The 12677-nt window shown below is 39.1% G+C and overlaps 1 protein-coding gene across 1 annotated transcript in view; it reads left to right on the forward strand.

The window, feature by feature from the left end:
* CUNH1orf87 (chromosome unknown C1orf87 homolog) overlaps window positions 1-12677 on the forward strand; it is a 77686-nt gene that overhangs the window by 13934 nt on the left and 51075 nt on the right. Inside the window, 2 exon segments of the mRNA XM_008690846.2 lie at window positions 4309-4445; window positions 4448-4521. Coding sequence (XP_008689068.1) covers window positions 4309-4445; window positions 4448-4521 — 211 coding nt within the window.

Consider the following 12677-nt stretch of genomic DNA (forward strand, 5'->3'; position numbering starts at 1 on the left):
CATCTGGTGACCTTTTTGCTGAGCCCCCCTGGGTCCTCCATTTGAGATTTGATGTTCTCGGCAGGGGTGTAATCCAAATCAAATGTGAGATCTGGTCGAGTTGGAGTTACATGGGAGGTGGGCCGATGGGAGGTCTCCACACTGCTCTGGGCAGAGGATGCTACCAGACGCCCTTGCAATGTTTCTTTCTAACCCCGAGACTCTGAGCTCTAGTGGAGGGTGGCACTGGTTTGCAGGAAGAGCCCAGTGTGACAGGAGACCACTGAACAGTTTTCGCCTCCTTTATTTATCATCTTCTCTAATTGCTGTAGTTCCGGGATGACCCTGAACTTCACAGCGTCCCTAAGAGCAGCCGCTGAGGAGGGCGGAAGTACATATGAAGAAGCTAGGTGTGCCTTGCTTCCAAGATAGTGTTGATGGCATTTTTTTTTCTTTCTTTCGAAATGGCAAACTTCTATTTTCAGTACCTCAGGTAGATAGTACACAAGTCTAGAAGAAAGAACTGTGAGGTTGTGAGCAGCATAACAACCCATGTTGTTGACAAACTGTTTGTGCTAACAGGCACATGCCGTTTCTCAGCTGGGGAGTCATTTTCATGATAATTTTGAAGTGCTATGTATGTTGTTGTTGTTGTTGTTTTTTTAAACAGCTTTTACTTTGAACAGATTTAACAGGTTATTTTTGGTTTTACATCTACTGTGACTGTTTTAACAGGCAGGCAGATACATTGCACGTTTCTCAGGCAGTTCTGTCTTGGACTGCCCACGAAAGGACGTGGAAGGTGATTAAAGCAAAGCTGATTGCCTTCAGTCAGAGGAGTGAACTCTCTGCCCCAAACCCATTTTTGCCTTTAAATCTGCACTTCTTCCTCCTCTACTTTCTGCGGCTCCTATCATGTAAACTTCCACGGGTTCTCTCCTGACCCTATTGGCAGTAAGTAGCCATCTTGGTGCAATCAGGCCAACTTGGGTTTCAATTCTGGTTCCACTACTGAAAAGCCATCTACGATTAGACAAATCACATAAACTCTGAGTCTTAATTCCTTCGTCCTAAGATGAAAATAATACAAGCACTTACCTGCAGGGTTGATCTGAAGATTAACCAACCAGTGTGAGTGGCTATGATGTGACTGCCATGTGGTTAAATGCTCAGCAATATTATTTTTGCAACCATTGCAAATCATAGTTATTTCTCTTTCTTACGAACTTCAAACAGCCCTGATTCTTTGTGATATTCACTTGACATTGATTTGTACACTAATTAGGTATGTTTCATATTTATGCAAATTTTATACCAATTTCTTTGAACATGTTATAGGAATATAATCTATTTTATGTACACACATAAAAGCACACATGTCATATATGTAGTCTTACTATATAGTCTTACTAGTCTTACTGAATTTTCACAAACGTGATATATCCTTGTGACAAACACCAAGATAAAAAACAAAAAAACAAAAAACAAAAAAATCAGAATACTACAGATACCATGGAAGGCCCTACTGTTCCTTTATGGGTTCTCACCTCCCTAAAAAGGTAACCACTACATAGAAGCTATCAATCTGATTTCTGGAAGCAAGTTTATACCAGTTGTTAACTTTCTTATTTGTGTTATTTTTGGACAGCCAAATGAAATTAAATTTCTTGAGGTCAGGGATCATATGTTCTATATCTTCTCTCATTGCAAGAATTATTTGTTAAATACACGCTATTGTTCTCACATTCCCGTCTTGCTCTGTTATCATTCAGTTGCACCTGTCTTGCAAATCCCAGCCCTAAATGAGCCCCACTCTCTCCTCTGCATCTCCACGAGGACTCAGGCAATCCTAGAGAAGAGCATGCACCTCTCAGACTGAAGCCACAAAACTGTGGCCTCCAGCCTTCATGGCTACCTGGTCCCACCCAGCTAACCTTGCTACTTGTTCTGATCAGCTCTTTTCCACTCTTCATAGCAGTTACCTCAAGCCAACTGCCGTTAGTTCAGACTTCCTTCCCTGGCGCTTCCCCCCTAAGAGCCAACAGGTAAGCATACCTTACATATCAAAGACAAAAGTCAAGCTGACAACAAATGTAGAAATAAATTTGCCTATATCCTCACCTATCTCCCTACTACCCTGCCCTGAGGTTTCATTTCTATCTCTGTTCTCTCAATGATGCCCCATCTCGCTTTGCCAGGGTTCATCATAGTTCATCAGTAATATCCTGTCTTTCGCTCTGGCTCAGTGGGCTCTTCACCATTGACGTTTAATGTGTTAAAGTCCCCATGATCCTTCAACATGATAATAATAAAGCCCTATCTGAAACCGATATTATACTCCAGTCACCAACCCCCCTCTCTCCGTTCTTGAAACCGAACTTCTTCACGGAGGTTATACTTCTGGTAATTCAGTTTCTTGGCCCCCTTCCTCCCCACCCACTTCGGTCTGGCGTCCACCTCCATTACCTCACAGAAGCTCCTTTGTCAAGATGCTGTCGGCATCCTTATGGCTTAATCCAATGGACACTTTTCAGAATTCACCTTTCTTCCGAGCCCCTGACACTGTTAACGATGCCCTCCCTCTGGGAACATGCTCTTCACTTTGCTTCCAAGACTCCACACTCCTGGTTCCCTTCTACCTTACTGAGAATTTCTTCTAAATCTCCTTTGAGGGCTCTTCTCTAAGTGTAGGTATTCCTCAGAGTTCTTTTTTAGGGCTTCTTTCCTGCCTGTCCTGCCACGACGAAGAAGATTACTATAAAAAGTATACATACATTCTAAATCATTGCCTTTGGTTTGGATTTTTCTTTTCTTTTTTTTTTTTATAAAGTTCACCCTTTTTATTTTTTTTTATTTTTATTTTTATTTTTTTTTTAAAGATTTTATTTATTTATGAGACAGAGACAGAGACAGCCAGCGAGAGAGGGAACACAAGCAGGGGGAGTGGGAGAGGAAGAAGCAGGCTCATAGCGGAAGAGCCTGATGTGGGGCTCGATCCCATAACGCCGGGATCACGCCCTGAGCCGAAGGCAGATGCCCAACCACTGTGCCACCCAGGCGCCCCTGGTTTGGATTTTTCAAATCAACAAGTATCAGAGCCACTGTTTTATGCTCAGATACTATGCCATGCTTTAAGATGGATCTTTTCCATTGTATCAGTACTAACAGCTAGAATTTATAGGATGCCTTCTATAGCTATATTGAAATTGACTTTTCCTGATTATAAAATAATATTTTCTCATGAAAAGTATTTAGAATAATAATTTTATAAGATATTATAGTAATATTCTGAGTTCTACTACCCAGAGACACTTACTGTTTATTTCTGGTATATTTCTTTTTAGATATACTATGTACTCACACATAAACACATATAATATGCACATGCATTTTTCATAGTTGAGTGAATTATATTCTTCACTTATTTGTATAACTGGACATGTTTTTGTGTCATTAAAATTATTCCTAACTATTTTCATGGCTTTATAAATTCTATCATATGAACATAAAATGAAATACTCAACATATTCACCTAGAGTTCAAAATTTTTCTTCTTCTGTATTTTTCCCCATAATACACAACCTTAAATGTTGATTTAGTAGGCTAAACCATTGCAACTTCCTGACTGACTCTTCCTATGTTTTGTCAAGTCACCCACTATATTAATTATATCTATTTCTATGGCCATTAGCATTTGACTTTCTTACTTCCAAAGAAGTTTCCTAAATTTAAAATATCTTATATAATTGTTTTGATTTGTGAGTCTTTAGTTATTAAACAAGGTTGAATCTTTTTAAAATTGCATTTCTTTGAATCATTCCTACAGTTTCTTTTTTCCTTTTCTTTTCTCTATTTAATATTAAGCTTAAATGGAGGACTACTGAGAGAAAAAGAAGCCACGGGTTGAGGTACCTGAGGAGAGACACAGAGCAGGACTGGAGCTAGCAAACCCCCTTGACTGGAGTTTTTCTTCTTCTAGTTGCAAACACTGAAAATAACCATTAGATTTGTCAGTAAGATATATGATAACCCGTAGGGGTCATTTTTGACACTGCCATTACTTACGTTAAGGGTCTGAGAACATTTGGATAGATTCTCTTTATGAATATGAGGAAGAGGGTAGGAGAAGTTAAACTCTGAGAAGATAATAACACAGTCTCTCTACGGTAAATGATTCATACATAGATAATCAATGTTTACTCCTTCGTTCCACCATGCTGAGTTACCACTGTTCACACCACCAGACTAACACCTTCTGTTTCTCATGCCAGCCTAGTGTATGCAGAGTCTGCCCTGTGAGTAACAAAGTGCAAAACTGTTTCCTCACAGCAAGGAAAATGAGAACTTGAAGGCAGAAACTCCAACAGGACTCCAGAAATCCATGACTGGTGGTGCAAAACAGAGGAGCAGAGACTCCCCAGCTCCTACCAATCCTACTAATCATTAAATCAGTCGTAACCCAGATGATAAGAAAGCAAGTGCCCAGAGAACAATCAGAAATTCCTGACAGGAGCACTCAGAAGCAGATTTCTGGATGGCAACGTGAGTGACAAATACCCAAACTTTTCTTGGTAATTGACTAGGAAAATTCAGAATGAGGTTGGAAACCAATTCATACCACACACTCTTGTACTAATGATAATTAATATATTTCATGTAAGATAGACTTGGAGTTCATTTTTTTTAATCTGAAACTAAATGCTTAGGTCATTGTGTATATTGCATCCTTATTGACCACCAATTGAGCTGGCCAACCTACTCTATCCGTGGCTAACTCAGTGATACTCGTGCAGTGATCGGAGTAAGTGTACGTGCACATTTGCATGTGTTGGAGGTGGAAGGTCTGCCTGCTTTCACATTAGAGGAAGAGATCATTTATTTTCAAAATCCAATGCAACTATGTCTACACATCAAAAAAATATCGGCCAAAAATCTTGATAGAAATATACATCACTGTACTCTGTTAAAAATCAACCAAACAATCCACAACAAACTAACTTAATAATGATGAATCTATAGGATCACTAATTTGTAATTAAAAAGCAAGAATAGCAGCAATTGAAAACTGGATCCAAATCAAGACAAAACTAATGATTCATTGATAACGAAGTACCATTTCCAAAAATTGCTGAAATTGCAATTAGACGGATACATAGAGTAGGAGTTTTGCAGTGCTGCCAAGCATTAAGTGACAGCCAAGTATTTTAGTAGAATACTGAATTAGAGTCTGCAGTAAACTCTAACATAACTATTTTTAGTTTATAATTTTAATACCCTTACTAAATCACTCAGATACTAGCTAGTCTTCAGTCATCTGAGAAAATAACAGCCTATGGATTTGTGGTCTTTTGCTCATAAGAACTCTGTAAAGATTATAATTTAAAGTGGTTAATGGCCCACCAGTGGACCTCAAACCATAATCTGCAAGGTCTAGTTGCATGTGGGTCCAGAAATAAAAGTGACTTGTCCAAAATGTCAGTGGCAGAGCCTACACTGCAACTTGAACCTTCGACATCCCCCGTTAATGTGTTTTGACTTTTTTTTTTTTTTTTTAAGATTTTACTTATTTGAGAGAGAGAGAGAGCAAGCAGGGGAGGGGGCTGTGGGCAGAGGGAGAGGGAGAAGCAGGCTCCCTGTTGAGCAGGGAGCCTGACACTGGGCTCCAGCGATCATGACCTGAGCTGAAGGCAGACGATGAACTAACTGAGCCACCCAGGTGCCCTTTTTTTGACTGTCTTATAAGTAGGTCTTGAATTGAAGGCCTGGTCGGAACTGCATCTGCAGAGGTGAAATGATCCGTTCTGAACATCTAAAGACCTCTGAGTTTTTACATAATTTTGACTCTAGCATTAATGTATTTGTTGTTACTCCCCAAGGATGACCTTGGTAATAATATTATAGTTATAAAACACTTTATTATTTCCTGATTACTTTCAGGTAAATTTTATCATTTGCTCCTTGAAATTAACCCCTTGCGGTAGGTACCAGTGTTTTTTCTATCACTATGGTAGAGATGATAAAACTGAGGCTCAGAAAAGTTGAAGTCACTCTTAAGTGTAGAGATTAGAGGTTTATCCAGGTTTTCTTCTCTAATCTTTTCTTCCTTTTTTAAAAAAATCATCTTTTTAATTATAAAGTATTGCATACTCGTGTACAATTTTGGCAGATGGAGAGTATAAGCAAGAAGAAAAGAAAATTCAATGAAAGAAAAAAATAATATATTTCTTTCTCTTCTTTTCTCCATGCATAGATATAGAATGAGAATCATATGTATATATTCTTTGTTATCCTGCTTGATTCATTTCATATCAAGAATTTTCACCCTGGCTTCAAAAAATTCATCCTAAGCATCATCTTGATAGGCTCTCTGAGAATCATACTCAGAAAGAACACTTAAATGGCATTTACTATGTGCCGGGCACCGTTCTAAGTTCTTTACATGTATTAACTCACTACTTCCAAGCACCCAATGAGGTAGGAACTTATTGTCTTCAGTTGACAGGTGAAGCAACTAAAAAACAAGGTCAAGTGCCTTGCCCAGGTCAAAAGGCTGAGAGGTGGCAGAGCCAGAATTAAAGCCTAAATCCTAAATCCTTAATCACCAACTGTAGTCATTCCTTTTTATATATAACATGGCTCATTTACTGATGGGCACGGAAGTCATTTCTAGTTTCTCTCTTAGAAATGGAAATTTGTTTCTTGACACTCCCTTCTGCCACATCAAGCTGCCCACTCTTGGTCCAGATTCTGCATTAGCCATTATCAGGGGCAGAATATTCCTTGAGTAAGCTGTTCTTGGACCTCCGAGATCTGGATTCTTTGCTAGGCATGTAGTGCCAGAGGGAGATGATTTGCACCTCCCCTCCCAGAGCTCAATGAGGCTTCTTGTGGGAGACTCAGCAGAGCTGACACCCAGCCACCAAATACAGCAAGACCTCCTGGGAGGTGTGGGGCCTGACTAATTGGTTCTGTCTCCCGAGTGTGTGGTGCTGGCCTGCCAGATGGCAGCCACAGTTGCCTGGTATGGAGACCCTCATTACCACCTTGACTAAGTGGTGAATGGAATTCTGCTGCAGTGAAAGAAGCAAACCAATCAGAACTCCTTCTAGATCCTTCTCCCTCACACATAGATGAAAATAAGCTTTCCTGCCTGAGATATAACAGGCAATCTGGACTGCCTGAATTTGCTCCAAAAGAAAAGTTGCTGATAAAGACTGAGCTAACGTGGGTGAGGACAGGCAAGTGTGAAACTCTTTTCTAAATTACAGATCAAGTTTGAAGAGTATCATTAGTTAGTAGGAGGTAAGTAAAGCTGAAAATGCTATGAGAACCCATGGTTTCATGTATCCGAGAACAGCAAGATATTTTAGAAATCAACAAGTACAAACCTTCACTTCGGAAACGAAGAAGGGGAGGCCCAGAGAGCTTAAATGATTAGTTGGAGGTCTCACAAGTCAAGAGCCTGGCTCTTCTCAACAGTAGCCTTAGGATCTTTTTTTCCTCCAAGTTCTGTTCCTTATGTGTCTTTGAAAATACAAATATCATTTGTAGTATTTCTCAGAAGCATCAGCTCTGTCTTCTCTCAGAAAATAAAAAAGAATGTGTGACTAGCTACAAACTCGGTAGCACAGTTTCAAAAATAAAATTAGAGTGTGTTTTTTGCATCTGGCAGCATGAAAATGAAAGTGTTAGTGCTTTAATTTTAATAATTATCATAGTTGATTGGTAATGTGTTCTTTTCAAAGCACTTTTGTGTGTTTTTTATCTTGTCTGTTCTGCACAGTAGCCCTGTGAGGTAGGTAGGGGCACACGATGCCATCCTCATGTTGTGGGCGAACAGACAGATGTCAAGGCCATTTCCACTTGGCTCTGCGTTGGTAGGTTAACCAGGTTCAAAACAGAACCTTTGACCCTGCTCTTTTTCTGTGGTCTGTGGCTCCCAGAACCGTCCCACAACTCTCCCAATTACACCAGCAAGAAACCTGGGCATGCTTTCCTCCTCCCTCTCCCCGAGTCTAATATCACTGAGCCCTTTAAATTCTACCCCCCCCCATCTCTCAAAAATAGCTTCTTATACTTCTGCTTCCTCTGCCATCATCCTAGTCAAACCACCACAGTACTTCAGCAAGATGATTTTAATGACCTTCAAACTGGCTGTCCTTGTCTACGCTTCCCTCTCTGTTTTGCTCAGCTATTATAATAATACTACCGTGTGACGAATCACCCCAGCACTCAGTGGCTTCTAACAATAATCATTTATGCTCAGATCTGCAGATATGAGCTAACATAGCTTTTGCTTTTTTTCTTCAATTAGACTTTTCTAGGCGTGGCTCCAGACGGTAGATTTGGTTCAGATCTGCTCTGTGTTTTTCTTATTGTTCTGAATCCAGTGGGCTCCTCAGAGCGAGTTCTTCTTATGGTAATGGAAACATTTCAAGAGGACAGACTCAACCACAAGTATGTTTTGAGTCTTTGCTTGTGTCATATCCACTAACATCCATCCCACTGGCCAAGGCAAGCCACATGCCGAAGCACATACCACTGGGGTAAGGATATGTGTTCTGCCTCTTTTAGGAGGAACTTCAAAAGTACTCCAGTGTGGTCACTATTTAAAACACTTAAAACCATTATTTAATCCCCTTTGCCCTAGTATAAAATGCAAACTCCTTGATCGCCTTTCCAACTCACTTCTGTCCACTCTCTACTTCTTCCCCATGCCCACCTTTCCCTAAACAACCTCTATTTCCCCCATAGAGTTCTGTTCCATTTTATCTTCTTTGCTTTGCCCATACTATTCCTTTAGTATGAAAATTTCCCTTCATCTTCATTTAACTCCTAACAACAGTAGGGACTCAACTTAGATATCGACTCTACCAAGAAGCATCATTGCCTGATTACCAAGATAAGTGCTTTTCATAAGGTACTCATAAATCAGTCTTTACATTCCCTTGTAGCAGTTGTTGCTATACTACTAAAATGGGCTGTTTCCTCTAATGTAACATTATGTGTCAATTACACTCAAATAAAAAAATTAATTAAAAAATTAAAAACAATGGTGTGAAGTATAGTGGTAGTATCTCTATTTTATAGGTGAGAAAACTGAGATACAGTGACATTAAGTAATTTGCCAAAGCTCATACCACCAGTCGAATATTGGTGGGTTTAGGACGTGAACCTACCTAAGTAGTCTGGATCCACCACACCAATGTTTCTCAATCTCTTTTTCATTATTGGATCCCACTCCTTAGGAGAAAAATTAAAATCTCCCTAACAAGAGAGGTATTAAATACAAAGAAACGGGGCGCCTGGGTAGCGCAGTTGTTAAGCGTCTGCCTTTGGCTCAGGGTGTGATCCCGGCGTTCCGGGATCGAGTCCCACATCGGGCTCCTCGGCTGGGAGCCTGCTTCTTCCTCTCCCACTCCCCTGCTGTGTTCCGTCTCTCCCTGGCTGTCTCTCTGTCACATAAATAAATAAAAATCTTTAAAAAATAAATAAATAAATAAATAAATAAATAAATACAAAGAAACACTCCTTTGTTGAGTAGACTTGAGCTTTGGAGCACTAGAAAACACTGTAATATTTTGGAAATATTTGCCCCGAAGAACCAATTTTTGCCCCCTTAAGGACAACATTTAGAAAAATGCGTGCATTGGGGCACTTGGGTGCCTCAGTCAGTTAAGTGACAGATTCTTGGTTTCAGCTCAGGTCATGATCTCAGGGTCCTGGAATCAAGCCCTGCATCAGGCTCCGTGCTCAGCTGGGAAGTCTGCATGAGGATTCTCTCTCTCTCCCTCTCCCTCTGCACCTCCCCCTGCTTGCGTTCTCTCTCTTGAATAAATAAATAAATCTTTTTAAAACATGCACTACACTGCCTCTCATAAACACATAACTTATGGTAAATTTCTTGCAAATAAATCTTACAAATAAGTGAATAAGTCTTTTATAAATTAAAAAAAATAGGCTTCCTTGCCTCCTTCCACAAGTCTGTAAATCCCCTGAGAATAAGAATTTTCTTGTTCACTTTTGTTTCCAAAATGCTCCTCTCTATATATTAATGCAAAGCCAACATCCTATTTAATCGACAAACACAGGAGGCTTTTACATTAGAGTCTGGAAGAAGTCAAGAGTATCGTTATTTCCACTGGTTTTTAATATTACATTGGAAGTATTGGCCAATGTAATTAAACAAAAGAAAGCACTTATAGGAATAGTAATTAGAAAGGAAGAGGAAAAACTATTTCCAGATGATAAGATTATACATATAAAATTTCAAAACAGCTTATGAAGAAATTACTAAAACACTAAGAGAATTTGGCAAAACAGGATTATATCATCAATATATACAAATCAGTGGCCTTCACATATATAAACAAAAATTAGGACAAAAAATGGATGGCAGCATTTTTAATAACAAAAGCATAACTAAATTAACTAAATAAGTAAATAAATCAAACACATAGTCAGACTTAACAAGAAATGTCCAAACCTTTATGAGAAAAAATATAAAACTCTCCTAAAAGACACAAGAGTGGATTTGAGCAATGGAAAGGTATGGTATGTTCTTAAACAGAAAAAAGTTAACATCATCAATCTCTATCAAAATCCCAATGACATTTTTTTGCAGAAATATAAAAACCCATCCTAAAATTCATATGGAATCTCAAGGGACCCTGAAGATCCAAAGCAAACCTGAAAAAGAAGGTACTACAAAGGTACAATAATAAAAACAGTGTGGTACTGGCATAAAGACAGATCTAGAGACCAACAGAATAGACTAGGGTCCACAATAAATCCTCAAATATATGGTCAAATGGGTTTTTTAACAAGGGTACCAAGATGATTCAATGGGGGGAAAGATGCTCTTTTCAAGAAACGGCACTGGAAAAACTGGATGTCCACATGCAAAAATATGCAGTTGGACCCTTACCTAACACTATATACAAAAATTAACTGAAAATAGATCCACTACTTAAATATAAGATCTAAAACTATAAAACTTTTAGAAGAGAAAATAGGGCAAAATCTTCTTACTGGATCTGACAATGATTTCTTGGATATGACCCCAAAAGCATGGGCACCAAAATAAAAAAATTGACTAATCAGGTTTCATGCAAATTAGAAAAAAAGTTGTGTGCCACAATACACAATCAGTTGTAAAAAGGCAGGCCATGTCATGGGAGAAAGTATTGGCAAATCGCATTTCTGATGAGAGATTAATATCCAGAACACAGAAAGAACTCCAAAGCTCAAAAACCAAAAAACAAGCAATCTGATTAAAAAATGGGCAAGGATCTAATAGACATTTCTTTAAAGAAGATTAAAAATGGACAATAAGCACATGAAAAGATATTAAACATCACTAATTAGGGCAACGCACATCAAAACTACAAGGAGATAACACTTCACACCCACTAGGACAGCCACAAGCAAGGAAGACAAAACCCACAAAGCGACAAATGTTAGCAGGGATAATGGAGTCGTTAGAAACTTTGTGCGCTGTGGGTGGAAATGTAAAGTGGTATAGCCACTGTGGAGAACAGTATAGTGGCTTCTCAAAAAAATTTAAAAATTAAAAACAGAATGACCATATCATCCAGCTAGTCCACTTGTGGGGATCTACTCAAAAGAACTGAAAGGAGGCTCTCAAGGAGATATTTATACCCCCATGGTCACAGCAGCATTATTCACAGTAGCTAAAATGGGGAAGCAACCCAAATATCCATCAAAGGTAAATGAATAAGCAAAATCTGGGGCATATGCACAGGATGGAATATTATTCAGCCTTAAAAAGGAAGGAAATTCTGACCTATGTTGTAAAATGGATGAACCTTGAGGACATTTATGTACTCAGTAAAATAGGCCGGTCACAAAAAGATAAATACTGCGTGATTCCACTGGCAAAAGATACTCAGAGTAATCGAATCAGAGCAACAGAAAGTAGAATAGTGGCTTGCAGGGACTTAGGGGAGGAGGGAACAGGCAGTTGGTGCTGAATGGGGCAGACATTCAGTTTTGTGTGATGAAAAGAGCCCTGGGGGGCGCCTGGGTGGCACAGTGGTTAAGCGTCTGCCTTCGGCTCAGGGCGTGATCCTGGCGTTATGGGATCGAGCCCCACATCAGGCTCCTCCACTATGAGCCTGCTTCTTCCTCTCCCACTCCCCCTGCTGTGTTTCCTCTCTCACTGGCTGTCTCTATCTCTGTTAAATAAATAAATAAAATCTTAAAAAAAAAAAAAGTCATGAAAAGAGCCCTGGGGATGGATGGTGGGGGGGCTGCACACAATAGGAATGTGCTTAATCCCACTGCACGGTCCTTTCAGAAAGGGTAAGATAACAAGTTTTCTGTTATGTATATTTTACCACAATAAAAAAAAATCTTGAAAAAAAGTTAATGACATCAAGATGTTGATCCTCCCTGAGGTAATTTATAAATTTAATGTGATTCCAATAAGAATGGTATTAGATTTTTGTTGCATTTTCTTTGGAACTAGTCAAATTGATTATAAGTTAATTTCAAATAACAAAACCAGAAAGAAGAGCCAGGAATAGAAGAGCAATGGTGTAGGGCCAGCATTAACAAATATAAAATGTAAAATCTCTGTATCTAAAATAACGTGATTTGGGCACATGAATAGATAGGAGACTAATGGGATTGAAAAGAAAAATCAACAAACAGACCCAATGGCATATTGCAGTTTT

Source organism: Ursus maritimus, unplaced genomic scaffold, assembly GCF_017311325.1.
Source record: "Ursus maritimus isolate PB19 unplaced genomic scaffold, ASM1731132v1 scaffold_12, whole genome shotgun sequence".
NCBI classification, from domain to species: Eukaryota; Metazoa; Chordata; class Mammalia; order Carnivora; family Ursidae; genus Ursus; species Ursus maritimus.